Source organism: Triticum aestivum, chromosome 4B (genome assembly GCF_018294505.1).
Source record: "Triticum aestivum cultivar Chinese Spring chromosome 4B, IWGSC CS RefSeq v2.1, whole genome shotgun sequence".
Lineage (NCBI taxonomy): Eukaryota > Viridiplantae > Streptophyta > Magnoliopsida > Poales > Poaceae > Triticum > Triticum aestivum.
The window spans coordinates 622,402,559-622,425,872 of record NC_057804.1 but is presented as its reverse complement, the minus strand read 5'-3'; the positions used below and the strand labels follow the sequence as shown (position 1 = coordinate 622,425,872).

The window sequence follows — 23,314 nt, the reverse complement described above, 5'->3', positions numbered from 1 at the left end:
CCCCGTTGTCCGTTTCGCGATCCGGCACTCCTATGCCATCCGACGTTCCCTTTTCGTCTCTCGTTGTGAGAGGGTATTAAACTTTCTTGGAATGGAACGAGTCTTGCCAAGCGGCCTTGGTATAGCACCAGTAGACCGCCTGTCAAGTTTCGTGCCATTTGGAGGTCGTTTGGTACTCCAACGGTTAACCGGGTAACCGTAAAGCCCCCTCTCTCTTTGCATCCCAACACCCCCTCCAAAGTGGCCCAAAACCCATCTAACTCTTCTCCATGCTCTCGGTCGTTCGATCACGATCGCGTGGCCGAAAACCGCTCCTCATTTGGACTCTTCTAGCTCCCTCTATCTATATATTTGCACCTCCCCCGAAAATTCCGCAGTCCAAATCCCCCGAAACCCTAGATCTCCTCCCTCTCCGCCGCCGGACATGTCTGCGTCGCGCCGGACATGTCCGCGCCGCCCGCCGCAACCAATCGGCAAGCACCACATGGCTCCCGCCGACCGCTCCGCCGCTCCCCGCGCCGCCGGCCCGCCCGGGCCCGTGGCTGGCCCCCGCGGCCCAGATCCCGCGCCGCCCGGGCCGCCTTGCCGTCCGCCGCCCGCGGCTTCCGCCGCCGTTGCTGAAGCTCCCCGGGCCGGTGCTCGCCTCCGCCGGCGCCTTCCCTCGCCGCCTGACGACCTCGCCGGCGCCGCCGCTCGCGACTGCCGTCGCCCCGCCTCCTCTGCCGCCCGGCCGCGCCTCGGGCCACGCCTCCCGCCGACGCCCTTCGCCGCCGCCGCGCCTGCTCGCTGCCGCCGGTCCGCCTCTGCCTGATCTGGTGGGATCCCGGCCGGAGGAGCCCCCCCCCCCCCTCGCCGGATCTGCCGCCCCGCCGGCGATCTCCCTCGCCGGAGCGTCGCCTCACCGCCCGGGTCCTCCTCTGCCTCGACCCGACCCGACCCGCTCCGTCTCCGCGCCCGTTTCAAATCCCGGAGGTTGACCCCGAATCCACTAAGTCCTGTAATTTTGACATTTTCAGGCCATGTTCATGCCATCGTATCTCTGCATACGTAGCTCCATTTCGTGCGTGTAATATGTCAAATTGTTCGTCTCAACGAGACATCATTTCATTCCATTGCATCATGTTAATTTGAGATCATCTTGGTGCCTGAATAATCGTTGTAAGAGTGCTTCATGATGTTTTCTGCTGTCTGTTATCAGAACGAGCTCTTTTGTCATTTTTGCCATGATTGATGTGTGCATCCTATGAGGTTGATGTCTACATGTGTTTTGAACTATGCCATCTCTTATTTACAGAGGTGCTTACCATGCATTTTTATGATTAATGTGGTGACTAGCACAAGCATGCAAACTAGGCTTCGTGATATTGCTGATTTTAGTCCCTGTTCTGTTGTTATTTTGATAGCATGTAAACTTGATGCTACAGAGAGATCCATGCATATTTTGAGATATTTCATTAAGGATGTTTTGAACATATGGTTGTTGTCTATCCATTCATGCACTTCGTTGCAATTATGGAGTAGCCTAGCATGTCATTTTCGTGCTCTACTTTTGCTTCAAAATGTTTCCTGGCAGATTGTTTACTTGTTATTCAATTTAGCCAAGGTTGTTCTAGTTGATCCTTGCATGATATGGACTTGTTCTTGACTTGGTTTGTTTCACAAACATGTTTTCTTGATGATGCTATGTTTATCTTGTCATGCAATGACCTGTGGTGAGTGAATCGAGCTTGTTAAGTAGTGTACATGATGTTACTGTTTTGCTAGGCTGAATCTGTTATTTCCTGATGCTATGTAAACATGTTGCTACTAATCATTCTATGCATAATCTGGAGATGTTCTATAAACATGTTTTGATCTACATGTCATCCTCTATCCATCCATGCCCCTGGTTGCATTTATAGCTTGCTGTAGCTTGTTCATATCTTGCTCCAAAGTTGCTTCATAATGTTGCTGTCAGCCTGTTAACATCAAGTTCAGTTGTTACCATGATTGTTGCTAGTGTTCCATAATTCTGTTTCTGCCATGTTTGAATCTGTAATATAACTTGCTATGTTTACATGGGTGCCATCATATTTTCTGATCCTTTTCGGCTTATGGTCAGTAAGGGACTCTTGATCTATGCATTTAGTAGATTCATGCCATGCCTTTGTTTGCCATGATAAGTTCCTGTAACATGTTGTTTTATAGCTCTAAACATTGCATCGTGATGTTATTTTCTACAAAGTCTGAAATTGTTATCACTTGCAATCTTACCATGTGTGTTTGAGCATGTTTTATTAATTTCTAGAGATAGCTCAGTGTTCATGTTTTGTTGTGATTTACCTGTACATCATGTCCATGCCTTTTGTTATTATGTTGGGGTGCTTTAGCATGTTGTTTTGATGCTTGCAATATGCCTAGTTGCTGTTTTGGACAGATTGTTGCTATAACTTGTATAGTGTGTGTGTGTGTTGAACCGTTGCTCCGTTTTGAGTGTGCTCTATATGAAACTTGCTTAGAATTGCATGTAGTTTCATATTATCATGTTGCATCCTTGTTTTGAGGTGTTTGCTTGATGTTTGGGTGCATTTTGCATCAATGCCATGTTTAACTTGTTTTGCTCATATCTTCTAGGCCGTAACCCCGAACTAAAGAACTTTATATGTAACTTGACTAGAATCTCGTGTAGATCATCTTGGTGCATCTTAACTTGATGTTTAACAACTTGAACATAAGGTTTATTCAGATCTGGACCAATTTCGAAATATGCATATGAGGACTTACCGGAATTGTTATATGTTCCCGGCCTCATTTAAACTTGCCTTGATGTGTTGTTCTTGTTTGCATCATCTCTTGCCATGAGTAGCTTCATGTAGTCTCGTCTTGCATCATGCTTGTTCGTGCATCACGTCTTGTTCATGTTTGGTGTGTTTACCTATGTTGTGTGCTTCTTCTCGATAGTTCCTGTTCCGTTACGATCGTGAGGATTCGTTTGTCTACGGTTGGTTCGGCTTCATCCGTTCATCTTCTTCATGGACTTGTTCTTCTTCCTTGCGGGATTTCAGGCAAGATGACCGCTACCCTGGATCTCACTACTATCATTGCTATGCTAGTTGTTTCGTTCTATCGCTATGCTGCGTTACCTATCTTTTGCTCCTCAAGCCTCCCATATTGCCATGAACCTCTAACCTTTGACACCTTTCCTATGCAAACCGTTGTTTGGCTATGTTACCGCTTTTGCTCAGCCCCTCTTATAGCGTTGCTAGTTGCAGGTGAAGTTGAAGATTGCTCCATGGTGGACAGGATTTTGGTTGGGATATCACAATATCTCTTATATTATTAATGCATCTATATACTTGGTAAAGGGTGGAAGGCTCGTCCTTTTGCCTGGTGTTTTGTTCCACTCTTGCCGCCCTAGTTTCCGTCATACCGGTGTTATGTTCCCGGATTTTGCGTTCCTTACGCGGTCGGGTGATTTATGGGACGCCCTTGACAGTTCGCTTTGAATAAAACTCCTCCACCAAGGCCCAACCTTGGTTTTACCATTTGCCTCACCACCACCTACTTTTCCCTTGGGAGTCGCTCTCTCGAGGGTCATCTTTATTATAGCCCCCCCCCCCCCGGCCAGTGCTTGTCTAAGTGTTGGTCCGAACCAGAGCCACTTGCAGCGCCACCTCGGGGAAACTTGACGGTTGGTTTTAGTTGTACGTAGTGTTCATCCGGTGTTGCCCTGAGAACGAGATATGTGCAGCTCCTATCGGGATTGTCGGCGCATCGGGCGGTCTTGCTGGTCTTGTTTTACCATTGTCGAAATGTCTTGTAAACTGGGATTCCGAGTCTGATCGGGTCTTCCTGGGAGAAGGTCTATTCCTTCGTTGATCGCGAGAGCTTGTCATGGGCTAAGTTGGGACACCCCTGCAGGGTATAATCTTTCGAAAGCCGTGCCTGCGGTTATAGGCAGATGGGAATTTGTTAATGTCCGGTTGTAGATAACTTGACACCAGATCCGAATTAAAACACATCAACCGCGTGTGTAGCCGTGATGGTCTCTTTCCGGCAGAGTCCGGGAAGTGAACATGGTTTCTAGGTTATGTTTGACGTAAGTAGGAGTTCAGGATCACTTCTTGGTCATTACTAGTTGACGACCGTTCCGCTTGCTCTCTTCTCGCTCTTATTTGCGTATGTTAGCCACCATATCATGCTTAGCCGCTGCTGCAGCCTCACCACTTTACCCCTTCCTTTTCATTTAAGCTTTGCTAGTCTTTATACCCATGGTAATGGGATTGCTGAGTCCTCGTGGCTCACAGATTACTACAACAACAGTTGCAGGTACAGGTTGTGCGATGATCATGACGCGAGAGCGATGCTTGCTTGCGTTGAGTTCTTCTTATGTTTCTTCGATCAGGGGATAGGTTCCAGGTCGGCAGCCTAGGCTAGCAGGGTGGATGTCGTTTGAGTTTCTGTTTGTGTTTCATCCGTAGTCGGATGATAATCTTATGTATGATGATGTTGTATTCATGTGGCATTGTATACCTTATGTATGTATCCCCATCTATTATGTAATGTTGATGTAATGATATCCACCTTGCAAAAGCATTTCAATATGCGGGTCTATCATTGGTGGGACCTTCGAGTTCCTTTTGGATAGGGTCGCATATTGGGCGTGACAGTGCCCCCACTAGTTCTATCAGCTAGACTCAGAGTCGATCAGTCGACCGGAAGCAGTTAACTGTCAAAAAAAATTCAGACCATAGCCGATTGCCAGCAATCGACCACGGTCTCGGGGACTACACCCAGTGGGTGCACTCAGCGTGCCCCCACCAGTTTCATCCACTCGACCATGCCCGAGTGAAACAAGTCAAGTGAGAAATCTCAAAGACACAAGAACTACAGTCGACTGCCAGCAGTCCACCGTACAATTGACACACCCAGTGGGTGCATGACAAACATCAAGATTTCCAGTCGATGTTTAACTAACCTGGACATTACTCTGGAGAGCTGAACTCGCGTCATAAGCTGCTTGGCTAGCGGTTCAGATCGCCTTCACCTGCTCCATCATAATCCCGGCCTGGCGTATGGCTTCCTTGGCAGCGCTTGCTTGGTCCTCCAGGACGTGGTACGTGGAGAAGAGAGAAGGCGGGTCAGCACTCGACGATGAAGGGCGGGCAACCATCAATGGCTCCGCAAATTACACGGTAGTCCGAGTGACGTTGCTCCCTTATGGAATCTGTGGTCCAGGTGCTGACACAACCTGAGAAGCCTTGCCAGCAGTCGCCTTCCTGCTCCTCCTCTGCCTCAGTGGCGATTCATTGTCATCGTCAGGGAGATTGATGACAACGCTAGGTGGACCTGGAGAAGAAGTTCAAAGTCAAAAATAAAGATTCAATCGACCAAAAGCAAAACCGCGCAGATTATACCAGGATGAGAAGTAGCAGCATCTTCCATTTCTTGATCATCATGCCTAGTATAAGTCTCGAAAGTAGCAGCACTGCGGTTTCAAATATCAGTCGGTCAGCTATTGAAGTCGACCAAGAATGAAAAACATGAGTTATGTCGTTACCCAGAAACAGTCGGAATATCCATCCTCATCTTTGGTAGGGCCTTCGCGGGTTTTGTCGGGGCTGCTCGCGGTTGCTTCGACGCCTTTTCAGTCGGCATCGGTGAAGTTGTCTGAGGACGTTTCGTCGACTGCCCAGTAGGCACGACTCCCTTGCCACGATCAGCCGCAGGGTTGTGGGCGAGCTTGGACCTCCTTTCGGAACGAGGAGGCGCAACTTCCTCCTCCTCTTCCTCCTCCTCTTCCTCCTCGTCAGAGCCTGCGTCTTCCTCACCCTTATCGGCATCCGACTCCCACTCCTCTTGACTTTGACCTCTGCTTCCTTCCTCCTCTTTGGCCTTGCTTGCGCCCCGTTGGGCATCGAGTACAACTCAGTGGTTTCCTGAAAAACAACAAGCAAGACAAAAGTCAATCGACTGAACTACGATGAAACAGAACGGACGGAACAATCAGAGAAAAATGGTCGTACCTTGTCCGGATCATAGGATTGGTCAAGTGGCAGGATCCTCCTGGCTCCACGAGGGTTGTCCTTGTTCCCCGTGATGGCAGTCATCCACCTCTCAAGTGTGGCATCATCGACCTCCTCTGGGTGGACCCGACTAGTGTCTTCAGTACCAGAATACAACCACATCGGGTGGCCCCAGTACTGGAGTGGTTGGATGCGCCGCCGAAGGAAAACCTCCAGAAGGTCCATGCCAGTCACGCCGTCATGAATCAACTGGACTACACGCTCCATCAACATTTTTACCTAAGCCTTCTACTCCGGAACTACTTTCAGAGAGGATGGCTTGTTTACTCGACTCATGGAGAAGGGAGGGAGCCCAGTCGACTGCCCTGGCGTCGACTGGTCTTGGCAGTAGAACCAGGTCGACTGCCACCCTCTGACTGACTCGGGAAGGGTCATAGCTGGGAAAGCGCTCTTACTCCTCATCTGGACCCCGAGACCCCCACACATCTGGATTACCTGAGTTCTCTCATCATTGGGGCTGGCCTTTTTCACCGTCTGAGAACGACAAGTGAATATGTGTTTGAAGAGGCCCCAGTGTGGCCGACAACCCAAGAAGTTCTCACACAAAGATAAAAAGGCAGAGAGATAGGCAATGGAATTGGGGGTAAAGTGGTGAAGCTGAGCTCCAAAGAAATTCAGAAACCCTCGAAAGAAAAGATGCGGTGGCAGAGAGAACCCTCGATCTACATGAGTCGCCAAGAGGACACACTCACCCTCCTGAGGCTGTGGCTGCCACTCCATACCCGGGAGCCTCGCCGCCCCATGCGCAATCAGGCCTTCATTGGCCAGGTCGTCGAGATCCTTCTGGGTGATGGTCGAGCGGATCCAATCACCCTGGATCCAACCCTGCGGCAAACGGGGCCGCGACGAGGATCCCCCTCGACTGGTCGCTCTCCCCTTCACTTTCACCGCCGCCGTCGCCTTCTTCGCCCGCTCCAAAGCCGTCGTCTTCTCCTTTACCATTGTCGCCGACGGGGCCGGAAGAGCAGCAGCGTCGGGCAGTTGGTGGGCGCAGCAGATGAATCTGGAGGCGAGGGAGGAGAAAATGAGGAGGCACTGTTCAAAAACCTCCGCCGGTTTCCTTATATGGAGTCACTTCCGAGTGGCTGACGAGTAGGCCCAGGCGATCCTGTCAAATCCCAAAACAGTCGCACAAGCGATACGTGGCGAAAAAGGCGGCGCGAGAATCGAGGCGTCCCTGCCTTATCCCATCCGAGTACCGCGATCTTCTCCGCTTCGTGCGCTCCCCAAAATTCAAATCCCACTAAATCCGCTAACCGCAGGGCAACTTGTCAGACGGGAGATCTCCTGCGATCCGTCGCTCGGAAATCCCCAAGTTCATAAAGTTCACTCGACAGATATAAAGAATGGATCAAGGCGACTGAACGAAAGTTGACACCCTCACTTGAAAGTCATTGATCCAGAGCAAAACACCTTTACAGCACCAAAGAGCAGGTCGGGAAGATTGCCAACTCCTTCCTCACTCAAACCTCGATCCATTCGGGGGCTACTGATGAAGTCATGTACCTAGGGTAGGGTCATGAACCTGACCAAGGTACCCTCCCCAAGGACATCTCTTAGAAGAAGCCGTCTTCCAGTCGACCAAGAGGGACTCCACTCGACGGACTAGAAGACACTCGACGAAACTGAAGACACTCGACCATGAAGACTCACTCGACCATCAGGAGTTCAGGATCTATTCTGTATCCAAATGGTCTGTAATTAAGTAGTCTTAATGGTCATGATGGCACTTTATGTAGGGCGTTACTAGTAATGCCAGACCTTAATGTAGTTTAACCCTCTGCTACATGGGCTGGCTGGAGTCTTGGCGTCCTCTATATAAGCCACCCCCCTCCACTGGTAGAAGGGTTCGCACCCCTGTAACTCTCACACACATAATCCAGTCGACCGCCTCCGGGCTCCGAGACGTAGGGTTGTTACTTCCTTCGAGAAGGGCCTGAACTCGTAAAACACCTGTGTGTACAACTACTCCATAGCTAGGATCTTGCCTCTCCATACCTACCCCCCATTCTACTGTCAGACTTAGAACCACGACACCAGCAGCAGCAGCAGCAGATCGACTCACTTAGCCAGGAAAGGGGGTCTCAGTAGTGGCAGCAGCAAGCGGATGATTGTCTAGCATTGGATAGCACCATCTCATCCATGCCAAGAAGCAGCGTTGGTTCTGCCCTGGGCGACACACTGCTGGATACATACCCTATGGATGACATCATAGAGAACACTAACTGTGAGCTACACTCCAAAATGAAGAACATATCCATGAAGGTGGCGAACGGCGTTGCTTTTCCAGTTACCCCCGACACAACCTACCATTGCATCCCGAATCCAGAGGGCTATGCTCGTGTCATGGTTGATGAAGTGGTGGACCCATATTCGGGGCTAACGCTTGACATTCCTGGAGGTGAAGACGAGCGCACACTGGGATAGGCCATACATTGTATCATCCTATGGAGAAAGGATTGCATCATCTTTCAAAGTCCACTGACACCGCGTCGTCTTCCGAGTCCTCGAAGTCCGCCACCGAGTCAGCAGACTCCTGCTCCTCCAAGTCCACGAACGCGTGAGACGACTCCTCCTCGAAGTCCGCCACCACCTCCAAGTCCTCGAACGCGTGAGCTGACTCCTCCGGTTTCAAGTCCGGCACAGCGGCATGCCCCTTCTCCGGTTTCTAGTCCAGCACCGTGTCAGGCCACACCTCCTGCTTCAAGTCCGGCACATCGTCAGCCCACTTCTCCTGGTCCAACTCCACGTCAGTCGTCTCCGCCGTCTCAGCAATCGCAGAAGAGACATACCGCAGCTTTGGTGCGTAGCGGTACGAGTCGAGGTAGTTCAGGAAGTACAAGCAGAGACAAGCGATATAAATATGGTCCAAGCCTCGCTCCTCTTCCTCAGAGGCCTTACGACATGACCGAGGAGCAAAATGCAGCCATAGTGCAGGCCCAAGTGGACGCTCATTTTGGACCGAAACTGGCACCATCGCCAAAGGAGAAAGTGCCTGAGAAAACGATTGACCACTTCATTCATATGGCTAGAGCACCAGCTCCCAAGCCTGTTGACTCAGACTATGAGCGTCAAATCAGAAAGCTACGTCCAGCACGGCTATGAAAGGAAGCGAGCTTGAGCTCGAGCCAACAAGCAGCTGGCAAAAAATGCAGGAAAACCGTTCCCCAGCTGGGAGAACAGGCGGCGCAAGAGATCCCCCCGCTTGTTGTGCCAACAACACATGAGAGGAGTACGCGCGCCAAATATTATTGTGGGCAAACCGTTAGCGTTCCCCAGCAGGGCGATGTGGTAATAACGGAGGAGCATATAATGCAGGCTGAAATGCTCAAGATCTCTGTTGGACAACTCCTCGAAATCGATCCCATGTCTCCGCTTAAAGAATCGGAAATAAAATGGAAATATGCCTGGGGCCAACCTTTGGTCCATCCAGACAAGGTCAAGGACCTCCCAACGAGAATGTATGAATTGCATCAATGGTACATGAACATGACCAAGATTACCAATCGAGTGTTCCTCATGGTGAATGTCAAGAAGGAGCATTATTACAATGAGAAAGCTCTGTCCATTGAGTATTCAGAACTATATTAGTTATTCAATGAAGACGCACTCGACAAGTCTATCGTCAGTTGCTATTGTCTGTAAGTGATTTCTTTCTGTAATTAAAGTCTCAAACTAATTATGTAGTGATAATTTTGATCAATCATTACATGTAATTATCCTCACTATATTCTTTTCTGTGGTATTATATGCAGGATGAAGATCTATGAAATGAAAAAATCTGGACGCTATGGCATTGGGTTCATTGACCCAAATACCATTAATGAGGACATATGGAACTTTCCATTTTATCAAGAAGGTGTAGAGGCCAGCATGGTAGAGTTCTTGAAGCGCCTCAATAGAAATGAAGATATACTACTTCCTTACAACTTCCCGTGAGTCACACTGTCTTGTACTACAAATTCTGTTTTTGCTTACTAGCTAGCTAGATGTTAATAATTAAGTGTATGCGGTTTATGGTAGTTGATTAATTTTATGCACATGCCCGCTTATCTAAGACATGCAAATGTGTGCGCATGCAATCGGCACTGGGTCTTGATAGACATTAAAGTTGAGGAAGGAAAAGTTGAATTACTAGACTCGCTAACTAAAGAAGAAAGTGACTTCACCATCGTGAAGGGGATAGTCAACAGGTAATTTCAATCATTATTAACTATATATATATATCTCGGCCTATTATTAGTTCGTCATTTTCTGATATGAACTATTTAATAACCCCTTTATTCATTTTCTTTGCTGGCGGGCAGGGCATGGGCAAAGTTCATCGCGGTGACTCCAGGCGAATGGAAACAAAAGTTGTTTTGGCATCGACCAAAGGTAAGTAATTAAGTAGTACTAGCTAGCTACCATCTCTTTAATTCTTGTTTCAATATCATTAATTAATTATCATGCTTGATTAATCATCATCTGATTCAATTCCATTCTCATAAAGGCCCTGAAGCAGGCGCCGGGGAATAATCTGTGTGCATTCTACGTTTGCGAGAACATTCGCATGATGACGTCCGAAAGGAGCAGATATGATAGACAGGACTGGGTACGTTTGTCAGAACACTATTCACACCATTATCGATATCTAGTCACACAACTAACACACATGCATATTATTGATCTCCTTCTTAACAGTTCAGAGAGGTGCGGGATAAGCTCCTACCCGAGGAGCGCATACAAGCACTTCAAGAGGAAATAGCCGGATTTTTGCTCGACCAGGTCATAAATCCCAAAGGAGAATACTATTACCCGCTACCGCCCCCATTAACCACTTGTCATCGTGCTCCGGAGGCACCAAGGCAACATATGTAGGAGAAATTGTATATGTATATACATGTGTATGTGTGAATAATGGTGTTGGTTCTGAGACATTCGACGATATATATATATATATATATATATATATATATATATGCGGTTCAATACGTACGAGAAAATCTATTTATATATATATGCATAACGTGTACAATTTGTAGTGTCGTGAAATACCAGCAAACAAAAAAATGTAATGGAAAATAAAAAAACACCCAAACATTTAGTACCGGTTGGTGTTACCAACCGGTACTAAAGCCCTACGCGCACCCGGGCCTGGCTCGTGCCACGTGTTAGCACTTTAGCGCCGGTTCGTGACGAACCGGTACTAAAGGGGGGGGGACCTTTAGTCCCCACTCTTTAGTGCCGGTTGTAGAACCGGCACTAAAGGCCGTTACGAACTGACACTAAAGGACGGTTCTGCACTAGTGTTTACTACTAGTCGAAATCGACCAACCAAGAGCTTCGCCCGAGACCATCTGCTTTTATTTACAAGCGTCAGTTTTACAAGCGGTTTTGGTTGGAAAACGACGATCCAATCATGGCCTAAGATGATGAGTTGGTCGGAAGATCATATGGTTTCACGTCAAACCTACCCGACTTGTCGTATAGGCTATGAATGAAACATAAGACGATGAACTTCTTAAGCACGGAAACAACAAAAGAGGATGATCTTCTTAACAAGCAAATCATTGGCATTAGATCGACATGCAAAACAATACAAAGCATTATTCTCGGGAGGCACGGTGAACATCTCATGATGTCGCATGCCACAACATTCCAAGCTCAACTTTGCAATCAAACACAAGGCCTGGCATTACATAGACAATTCAGAACAAACTCTTAACACAGGAATATCTCGGCAGAGTAACTATTTACTTCTAAAATTGAACACGGGAATACAAAAAAACGATCGACGCTGCTCACGGCAAAGGGTGTCCCACTCATAAATATCAAATGCATGTCTTCTGGCTAACATAAATGAGCAAATTTTGACAAGGTTCTCCAATTCCAATATATATTGCACAAGGCCTAGCATTACATAGAGAATATTCAGAACAAACTCTTAACACAAGAACATCTCAGCAGAGTAATTGTTTACTTCTAAACTGAACACAGGAATAGGAAAAAACGATCGACGTTGCTCACAGCAAAGGGCGTCCCACTCAAAAATATCAAATGCATGTCTTCTAGCTAACATCAATCAGCAAATTTTGAAAAGGTTTTCCAATTTCAATATATTAAACTAATGTCTTCTTGCTAACATCAACGATTAAACTTTGACAAGCTTTTCCCATTCAAAAATTTGTAATGCCTATGATCGTGGAGTCCTGTCATGGCTTCTTATACTTGTTTGGTCACTTTTTGAGTTGTCGATGCTCTCTGCAGACTAGTCATGTCACCAGCGTCTACTAATACTCTGTAAAGCTTCTCGGTCATTCCTTCTGTAATGTAGCGCAAACAGTGACTGCTTCTTTTTGCAAAGTGGAACGACCAACTGGACCTAGTAATGCAGCAGTTTGCCTTGGACACATTGGCTCCTTTTGTGCAGTTCAACTAAAATAAAAGTCGGAATAAAACCGAGCTTTAATTTTGATATCCCTGTAAGCAACAATAGGTATAAGAGAAACAATTACTGAGAAATAACGGTTGATGACTTGTACTCCCAGAAGAAAAGCATCTACTGATCTACCTTATCTTAATGGGAACAAAGCAGGAGAGTAGCAATTCTCCATCAGTGTGATTCATTCATATTGACTGAGACATTATCTTAACAATGCCTTGTTTCAACATTTATAAAGAACGACAAAGCAAGAAAGTACCATTCCTAAAACAATGCGACTGATTCATTTTAACAGAGACATTATCTTAACAATACCTTGGTTAAACATGTAGAAAGAACTACAAAGCAGGATAGTTACCATTCCTAAAACAATGCGACTGATTTGTTTTAACAGAGGCAAAAAAGAAATCAATTACTGGCCAATAAAGGAGGATGAAACACGCGGCCACAAAAATGGTAATCCCGCCAATCTCTAACAAGTGTTGCAGTTAATTAATTCTTAGAGTGGCATTGCTTAATTTTACCAGCAGCATTAGATTAACAAAAAGCATAAACAGTTCCAGGGGAGAGTGGGCGCAATAATAGCATGTGCTTCCATCTACTTATAAAGGGAGTGATGCAGAGTTTTGTTGTAACAAAGAAACAAGCATCATGTCTGGGTTGGAACAATTTTTGCTCACTTGTTTCTAAAAGACAGCAGTTCAATAGCTGCAATTCAACATTTATCCAAAATAGTACCAATACAAGTAGCACAACATCTCAAAGCACACTGCAGCATTATGTGGATGAAAGTCGGTACTGACCATTCTTGATCAAGATTTGATACAGCTCGTGAGGACGATTGAAAACATATCCCAACACATATATGAAATCTCGATCTCCTTTTGTGCAGTTCCACCAAAATTAAGCAAAGTCGCCGGTGTGACATTCAAGTTGAACTGCACAAAAATGGTAATCCCGCCAACCCCCAACAAGTGTTGCAGTTTTGAAATAAGATTCAGTAGTTAATTCTGAAAGTGGCATTGCTTAATTTTACCAGTGGCATTAGACTAACGAAAAACATAAATAGTTCCAGGGGAGAGTGGGCGCAACAACAATATGTGCTTCCATCTACTTATAAAGGGGGTGATGCAGAGTTTGTTATAACAAAGCAACAAGCATCATGTCTAGGTTGGTCCCATTTTTGTTCACTACTTAATGGGAAAAGACAGCAATACAATAGCTTCAATTAAACATTTATGTAAAACAGTACCAATAGAAGTAGCACAACATCTCAAAGCAAACTGCATAATCATGTGGATGAAGGCCTGTACTGACCTTTCATGAGACGACCATAATAAAATATGAATCTACCAAAGCGAATAGGAAATCCAATCTCGTTTTGTGCAGTTGCACTGAAATCAAGCAACGTGTTTCGCGTAGTGAAGCAAAATGTCGCAATGGCAACAAGTTGAATAGATACCCCTATTTTAACAGAGGCAAAAAAGAAAACAATTACTTGCCGATAAAGGAGGATGAAACAAACGGTGACAGAAAGAAGCATCTAACTTATCTTGATGGAAAACAAAGTAGGATAGTAGCATTTCTAAAACGGTTGCATTGATTCATATTAATAGAGAAATTCTCTTAAAACAACATTCGTTAAAAAATGTAATTTACTTTTAACAGTGGCATTGCTACAATTTTCCGGCGGCATTCTTAGATTAACAACAGCAAAATAGTTGTATGGGACATGCCAGCACCACGTGCGTGCACATGTCACTGCTAGGAGAAGGGCTATAGATAATATGGCCACTAATGGAGCACCAGACATGTGGTGCGCCATTACTATATTCTAATGGCGCACTGTGTGTCGGTGCGCCATTAGTAATACAACCCTTTAACAGTTGCAGTAAGGGTGCATCCAGTCGCAGTAAGGGCGCATCCTCCTGATGTCCACGTCATCACCTAGCAACGAGAAGAGGAAAAAAATCAGGCCAGCAATTGGAGAAAACGTAGCCAAGTTGCCTTCCTGAGGAGCTACCAAAACACCAAACCCTCTCCCATGAATGCGTCCCTTTCTCTCCTTTCCTTTCCCTCCTAGATTTTCTGTCGCCGCCGCAGTCGCCGCCGGCCGCCTCCAGCGCAGCCGCCAACCAGCGCAACCTCCCCTGCCTCCCGCCCTCGCCTGCCACGAAGAAGACCGGGTCATGATGTGCCGCTCGGTGGTGCTTCCCTCACGCGGCCACCGCCCTGTATCCTCCCGCTTTTCTCGTTGCCGCCTCACTTGGTGCTCGACTGGAGGAGTTCGATCCGTCGCGCCACTGCTGCGCCTCTCCCTCCTCCTCGGTGCTCAACAGGAGTGTGCGCGCGTGTGCACCGTCTAGGGAGAAGGAGGAGGTCGTCGGGGCTGCCTTCCCTTTTTTTCTGGCCTGGAGCTCCGCACGTCGGTGAGTCCCCAATCCAGCAGTCCTGACTCCCCCAACACCCCCCCTTCTCTACGTCTCTCTCTTCCTCTCCCCATCAAAGGGGATCTGCCGACCTCGAGGTGTAGGCGGCCATGGCAAAGACTACATAAGATGTTTGATGAAAGGCCAGCCGCTCCTTTTTGCAACTGTTTTTATGAGGCCCAGTTGCTAAATTGCAATGATAATAAATTATAAAATGTGTAAAGACCCACTGGTTTCGTCGCAAGTGGAGCTCTCTACAGATTTACTTTTATAAGGCACTTATTGTTCCTTCAGGTTGTTGTCTAATTGGTGTGATTTCAATTAGCAATTTCCTATGCTTTTGACTATGGAATATGGCAGCAAGGTAACCCGGGTAAGATTTGCTCTTCAACTTATTGTTCGTTCATATTCAGTTCAGGAATCAGAGTCATCCCTCCACTGGTTGTTGAGTGCCTAATGGCACCCAATGTTTGTCATCCACATGGACCATAGCATGATATATCTGAATTTTGCATGTGTTTCTTGAAACAGACAAACATTGCGCCCAGCTACTCTTACTGTGGCGTGGCAGCGTAAACTCCTCTCTCTTTATCCACAGTCCTGTTTACCAATTTTCTCAGGCGGATGCGCTCCTATGTGTCCATGTTGTTACTTACTACTGCCTGTATGTCTATTTTTACAGGTTCTTGCGCTACTTTGTAGAGAAAAATCTGAGATTTTGGGTCATTCGGGGATGGATTAACATGTTTAGGGTTCAGACACTAGCTTCAAGAATGTGGTTACAGTACTTCACTTCCCTTTTTTTTGAACCGGGCATTACCCCTTTCCATTACTCATCATAACGGAAATAACAACAGTTCAACAAGCCCAACAGGAAACACAGAAAGGGGAAGCGGGTTCAAAGCATCACTGGGAAACCCACGGTGAGCACCCGTCATCGAGCAGCTCACTATGGTGCGAAAACCCAGTGACACCCGAAACGACTTCAGAAAGACTCTAAGAAGGTTCGGCCCTCGATACAAGCCTGATCAGATAGGCCACATCCAAAAGCTCGCGCAGGAGCATAAAACTAACCAACAACCAACCAGTTCATCACACATCCAATCCTCCACGCATCCAAAGAGAGGCCACTGAGATCTGCCCCAGCTTCAACGACCGCTACGCGTCGCATCTCCAGGCGCAGCATAGATTCTCATCATGTTCGAAGCATTCATCCTTAGCATCTTTGCCCCTCGCTCCATAGCCTCCCGGTCTTCAATAGACAATAAACCTGCCCAATAAGAGATGTAACCACAAGCAGAGTACACCACATCAAAAGGAGATCTCAGCTCTTTGAGCTCAAAGATTTTTTTGTTTCGACAATTCCACATAGCCCAGCACAAAGCGGCCAAGCCAAAGGTGTAAAAAAATTCCCCGTCAGGAAGGTAACAGTAGCACCAGGCAAAGTACTGCCACAAATCATTAGGGCAACGATCAGTGCCAAAATTCACCCAACTTTCCTCCACATAACTCTAGCAACTGGACAGGTAAAGAAAAGGTGATTTGATGTTTCTTTCTTATTGCAAAAATCACATGCCGGCCTACCCAGCCACCCACGCCTCCTCATGACTTCCCTGGTCAGGACCGAATCCTGAAATAGTTGCCACAAAAAGATCTGTATTTTTAAAGGGATTTTGGCTTTCCAAATCCATCTGAAGTTGCACCCAGTGATGTTCCTCTCCAAATACTTGTAGACCGATTTAGTAGTGAAGTACTTCTTCCCCCCTAAGGCCCAGACGACCTGATCAGGGTCGTTAGAAGGTGGTAGCGCTCCCACCCAGGCCTGCACTTTATTCCGTTGAGCAAGAAGCTCAGGATTTAGTCTTCTTCTGAAGAAGTTCACCTCCACATTCTCCCTGAATTTAGCAACAGTGATCTCCTGATCATTGCACACACTAAACAGGATAGGAAATTGAGTACACAGCGGCTGTTTCTCACCGCAAGGGTCCATCCACAGTCTGGCGAGGTTGCCAGATTTCAGCACAACTTTCCTGCCCGCCATATACAGCTCCTTAACTTTCATGATGGCTTTCCAGATAGGAGAATCTCCAAACCTACTTTTAACAGTTGCCACCGTGTCTTTTTTGAAATATTTCGCCTGAACCACCTCTTGCCAGAGCCCCTGCTGGGTCTCCAGCTTCCACCACCATTTGGTGAGCAGGCTAACATTCTGTTTGTGCAGATCTTTAACCCCCAGGCCCCTTTTCTCTTTCGAGTGACAAATTCTGGGCCACTTCACCAGATTGTATCGTTTCCGCCCCTCATGTTCTTGCCAGAAGAACCGCTTACGGTGTTTATCCAGCTTACCAAGCACCCCTTTAGGAATCAACAACATAGACATGTAATAGTACACAATACTGGTCAGGGAAGAATTAAGAAGAGTGAGACGTCCCCCCGAGGATGCAGCATTGCGAATCCAAGACTCACAGCATTTGAGGAATCTTTCATCCATAAAGTCCCAGTCTAGGGCACGCAGGTTCGAGAAGCTAACCGGCACCCCAAGGTACTTCATTGGGAAGTGTCCGATATTACAATTGAACAGATCCACATAGAAAGATATAATCTCGTTGCCTCCCCCCACACACAAGATCTCACTTTTCATGAAATTTATCTTGAGGCCTGACATGAGCTCAAAAAAGTAGAGCAGCAGCTTCAGGTTAACGGCTGCCTCCCTGTCATGCTCAAAACAAATTACCGTATCGTCTGCATATTGCAGAATTGCTACACCTCCCTCGATTAAATCCGGTGCCAGGCCAGTCAACAGCTTTTCTCTCTGCGCATTGGTAACCATCTTAGATAGGGTTTCCACCGCAAGGTTGAATAAAGGGAGAATATGGGTCGCCTTGACGAACCCCTTTGTGGCTCTGAAAGTAGGGTCCCGTTTCATTATTCAGCTTAATACTCAGAGTGCCATTTTGCAGAATTTTCTCCACCCAACCGCACCAAGTTGAGCCAAACCCCCGGTTTTTGTGACATTCAAGGAGGAATTCCCAGTTTATCTTATCATAGGCTTTTTCAAAGTCCAACTTAAGCACAATCCCCACTTTCTTCTTAAGATGGGTATGGTGCAATACTTCATGGAGGGTCAGGATTCCATCCATTATATTTCTTCGTTTTATAAAGGCATTTTGATGCTTGCTAATCAACTTGTCAGCAAACACCGCTACTCTGTTGTCCAACACCTTTGTGATTAGCTTGTATGGGCATCTAAGCAAGCAAATGGGACGATACTGCTGAATTTTCCTTGCACCACTCATTTTAGGTATTAGGGTGATAATACCATAATTAAGACGCGCCACATCTAGCCTGTTCTCATAGAATGCCTCAAAGAGCTGCATAATATCCATCTTAACAAAGTCCGAGCAGTGTTTACAGAATTCAGCAGGGATATTATCTGGGCCTGGGGCTCTATTACTTTCCATACTAAACAAGGCTGCTTTCACTTCTTCCTCAGTAAATCTTGCAGTGAGGATATCATTGTCCTCTTCTGTGAGTTTTTCATTATCAGACCAAGTCTCAGGTGATAAATGGAACAAGTTCCCCCTTGCTGGGCCAAAAAGGGATTTATAAAAGGTTGTTGCATGATCTAGCAGGTTTTTGGTCCACTCAATAATGTTCCCCCCATCCTCCAAAGAGTGGATGGTGTTCTTTCTTTTTCTACCATTAGCGATACGATGAAAATAGGCAGTATTCTGATCACCCTTCAGGAGCCACCTCTCATTTGAATGTTGTAACAAAAACAACTCCTCATCGGCAAGAATCTCGTAAAGTTCAGCATATAGGATACTGCGTCTCTCATAAGTATCTGGATCCAGAGGGCCATTTTCCTCATCTTTTTCCATCTCCTCCAGCTCCTGTTTGATCCACTTTTTCCTCTTCCTAGCATGTCCAAAGGCATGAGACCCCCAGCCTTTAAAGTATTTCTTAATGTGTTTCAGCTTGATGTTCAAGACATCAATAGGGTCTACAGAGTACACAGGTTACTCCCAGATCTCTTTGGCTTTTTGAAAAAACTCCTCATTTTTTAACCAGCTCAGTTCAAATCTGAACTCCCTTCCTTGGACGGGCTTTTTCTCGGCCGGATCAGAGGAAAGTAACAAGGGGTTGTGATCCGAGACATCTCTCACAAGTTTACGCACTATAACTAAGGGGAACATATCTTCCCACTCAGGGCTCATGAGAATCCTGTCCAACTTTTCCGGCGTAGGATGCCTCTGCTTATTGGTCCACGTGTATTTTCCCCCTCCCATATGAATCTCTCTCAGACTCAGGATTTGAATGATGGAATTGAATCTGTCTATGTACACCGATCGATGCACATCTTTGTTCTTATCAGAACTATCACGAAGGATGTTGAAATCTCCACCAATCACATATGGGGTCCCAATATTAATGCAAACTGATAGTAGCTCATCAAGGAATTCCTCTTTATTCTCATCCTGTGCTGCTCCATACACCACCACCAGGGTCCACACCACTTTGGTATTAGTATCCAACACAGAGGCTTGCAGGAGATATTTGCCTGTCACCCAGGAGATGATCTCCAGGCTCTCTTTTCTCACTCCACATAAAACACCACCAGACTTACCAACCGAAGGGATCCAGTTCCAACTGAATTTCTCGAAGGGATCAACTCTCCTCAAATATTTCTGTTCAAAGGTTCTGTTCTTGGTTTCCTGAACACCCACAAAATCTAGGGAATGGTCCTTAATGAGATCAGAGAAGCAGGTGGCCATCCCTCTCTTACCTGCTCCTCTACAGTTCCAAAAAAGGCCTTTCATTATTTTTTCTTTCTACCCCCCCCCCCCTTCCTGGTATTCCTGCTAGGAGACTGAGCAGGGCTACCAGTTCTCTCCACAAACAAGGGTCCACTCTTTTGACTTCTAGTAGTAGGTCGAGCTATCACCACACTAGGTTTTCTTCCTCTTTTTTTCCTAGATTTCACCTCAGTGAATTTCAGCTCATCCTCCTCACTAACATCAGCCCACTCCATATTCAAAGGAGTCTTATCCCCTTTTGCATTGGTTAACAACAGATCCCCCCCCCCCACAGGGGCATCCTGGGCCCCCTTGTTATTAATAGACTCAATGTTTCTGCATTTTTCAAGCTCTCTAAGGATATCCACATTATTAAAGTCATTATCAGGTATATTAACCCCCATCTTAACAGCTCTGAGAATTAAATCAGGGTTTGACAAGGCCTCAAAGGAGTTAGGACTATGAAGGGTACCTTCGATGTCTCTCTTCTTCGCCGCTGCCATAGCCTTCTCCTCCACCCTCTCCATCATGTTGTGGGCGTTCCTCAGGCTGAAGCGCAAGTTTTCTTCAGTGACCAGTGGGGGGGGCAGGAGGCCCCGCATAACCATCTCAGTTTCAGGCGACTCAACAGTGTATGGCTGGGGAGAATTATCAGCCTTTTCATTTCCTCCACTCACCACCACCACCTGGTGACAATTTTTAACCGCGTCAGAATAAGATTTTTTGAGGCTTTTCAGGTTACAGACCATATTCTCCACCGCACAGGAGCTTACTTTGTTTTGTTCCATCTCATATGCCATAGTGTCAATGAGCAGCGTGGTATGCAGCGAGTCATCTGACTCCACGCTCTCCTGAGAGTCCCTCATGGGGTCAGTTTTTCCACCTCGATCGATCAGAGGGGATCTCACAGTTGGTTCAACAGGAGGATTCTTCTCAGTTTTGTCATGTGACATAAGGGGTCCATTTTTTCCATCAGAGTTTCCCTCTGGTTCCACAGAGGTCTGAATATTCTCTTTCTCTCTGTTAGGATCTCTCACAAGGATTTGCTCCACCTCATAGAAGAAATCATAGTAATACTCTCCCAGAACAGCTTCTGCAATCATAGGGATTTTATCCACATTACGGCACCCCAGTCTCACCCGAACAGAGGTCGGGCGATGCAGAGTAGCAGCATCAATTTCCAAGGGGACCCCAACTAGCGACGCCACATATGCCAGATTTTTTTCACTTCTCTTGTCAAGTGGCACATTACTGACATTAACCCAGGCCATCTATATGTTGCCTTTAGCCCCCACCGCAGATGACCATGGCGTGGCTTGTATGACTGCACCACTAGTTTTAAGCGTCACCCTCCCCACGTAGCAGATCTGAGCTACGGCTCTAGGATTAGGAAACCTCACAACAAAGACCCCCGACCCTATAGCATGAGCAGAGCATTGCGAATCAGTAGCTAGGTATGCAGAGAGATCTAGCTCCATCTGACGCGTAGAGGTTTCTCCTTCCACAATTGTGACCACTATGTTATTGGCCTTAGCCTTTTGCTGATTAGCAAAACATGAATCATTGATATTAATAGAAACCCTGCCCTTTAAACTGAAAGGCACACATAGGCGCCATGCATTCCCACGGCAAGAATTCACCACAAACAGAGGCCAGATGCCCTAATATTTTGCATCTCTCGCAGTAGGCTTGCGGACAGCGAGTAGGGGGATGTTCATGAAATTTGCAAATGAGACATGTATCTACTTTTTTGGCAGGGGGCACCTGAGCAGGGATCTGTTTCCCCTGAGGACGATCTGGCGGCGGCGCAGGCTGCTTCCCCGTGGCGGTGCCGCCCGCGCCCGCCGGTGTCTGGGCCTTCTGCACCCACACCCCACCGCTCTGGATCTCCTGGCGGTTGGACGCCGCCGCCTCGTCCCAACGCGCAGTATCCTCCGCCGACGCGACGTTGGACGAGGTCGATATGCCGTGGCTGTCGCCTTCTTCTCGCCTCCAGGAGAACTTGCTCCGGTCACCTCCACGGCCGTTGCCGCGGCCGGCCTGGCGCCCCCCTCCGCGGTCCATGCGTCCGGCCCCGCCTCCACCGCGTCGCTCCCCGCGGTGGCCGCGCCCCTCATCGTTCGCCATGGGAGGCGAGGACACCACCGCCGCGAAGGATCTGGGATCTCCACCAACTTTACCCTCCCACCACTCGAAGGATTCAGGTCGTCTAGATCAGAGTATTTCTGTTTTGGAGCTGGTGCTCTGTTCGTGAAGCTCAATATCTTAAGATCAATCATGTCCGAAGGGTAACTGTTTATCCATGAGTGTTCCAGTATATATCGTCAACTCAAGTACCTTTGAGCTCTCGCTCAAGCTGAAAATTTTACTTGTCTTCTAGCATGAGAGATCAACGACACTTGAGAGATGGCCATGTGGTAACATGCAGACCTCTTGAATAGTTCATAGAAAAAAGGAGGAGGCTTTATATAAGAGAAAGTGGCAAGAAAATGTCGAAAAGCATCTGTGTACACCGTACAGAACCTGAGTTAGAAACAAGGGACAAGAGGAGAACCTTATTCGTTTTTTGTTGATCGAGATGTTGAAAATGCACAACACATCGAAATGGATACCTCAGGAGGTTGGTTGTTGTTTTTCTCTTTCCTTTTTTTTATTAATTCTGAAAGATTATTGTTGCTGAACATACTGCCACACTATGGACTTCTTGACCCTAAACAAAATTCTGTATAATTCTGCATCAGGAATCAAAGAGGGAACCATAAATGATCTCAATGCAGCAAAAGTTTCAGCAATGAAAGCTGCTCAAATAGGTGAGTGTTGCCTCAGTTTATTATCACTATTTTTTTTTCTCTCGCAGTGGCACTATCTCAAGGATTTGTGTACTCATCAGCTGGTTTAGTTTCTTCTTCCGTGCTTTATCTAAAATGTATCACCTATTAAAAATGCGGCTTTCAGTGAAGAAAAGCGCGGATAGTAAATTTGTCAGGCTGAACATTTCCCATCTTGGCGCAGCAAACTTATTTTCATTTGAGTTGTTTCAATTCCATTATGCATGCATACGAAATTCTTGTAATTTTTTTGTACTGTTATTCTGCTGAGCAACAACATATGTACCACAGCACCTAATTAATTACTCTGTGATGCAAGACACCGAGGAGGGTCCGTCGGTAGTCAAGAAACAGGAGCTCGACGCCGACCTGGAGAAACTCTACGTAGCAGACAGAGACTCTCGGCCTACAAGGAACTCTGTCTGCGAGTGTCGCGGCGCTGGCGATATCAAGTGCCTCGGATGTACACGCTTCACTGGCTTGTTTATCCCTGCATGCCAGCGCATCCGCCAACTACAATCTTGTTGAAACTTAAGTTAACTAGGGAATGGGTAGCTTGTTAGACTGAATTAACGAAACTACAAGTGCCTTAATGCTTATGTGTCTGTTCCGAGGAGAGGTAGAATAGCAAGGTAGGAAACAAACAGAGTAGCGAGCTATATTTACCAAGTCAAGAAGTAATGTTATTTGCCGTGCCGGTTTATTAGACTGTAGAATTTTGTATAGGTTCAGGAGGTGCTCTTGCAATACAACATTGTGAGAACGATTCTAA

The 23,314-nt window shown here is 46.7% G+C and overlaps 1 protein-coding gene across 1 annotated transcript; it reads right to left on the bottom strand.

Moving 5' to 3' along the window:
* Positions 1-14,991: 14,991 nt before the first annotated feature.
* On the bottom strand, positions 14,992-21,841 carry LOC123093661 (protein argonaute 3-like). Its single transcript, XM_044515666.1, has 2 exons — positions 21,479-21,841; positions 14,992-16,188 (listed from the first exon to the last, which is right to left on the bottom strand). Exons 1-2 carry the CDS (start codon positions 21,839-21,841, stop codon positions 16,135-16,137), a joined length of 417 nt encoding a protein of 138 aa, XP_044371601.1. The 3' UTR covers positions 14,992-16,134.
* Between the last annotated feature and the right edge of the window lie 1,473 nt (positions 21,842-23,314).

Bases quoted from the DNA above. Each gene is read 5' to 3' on its own strand.
- LOC123093661 (XM_044515666.1), bottom strand. From the start codon at position 21,841: ATGGCGAACGATGAGGGGCGCGGCCACCGCGGGGAGCGACGCGGTGGA. The intron at 16,189-21,478 runs GTGCCCCCTGCC...CTTATTGGGCAG, and splicing joins GGAAACAGATCCCTGCTCAG to GTTTATTGTCTATTGAAGAC.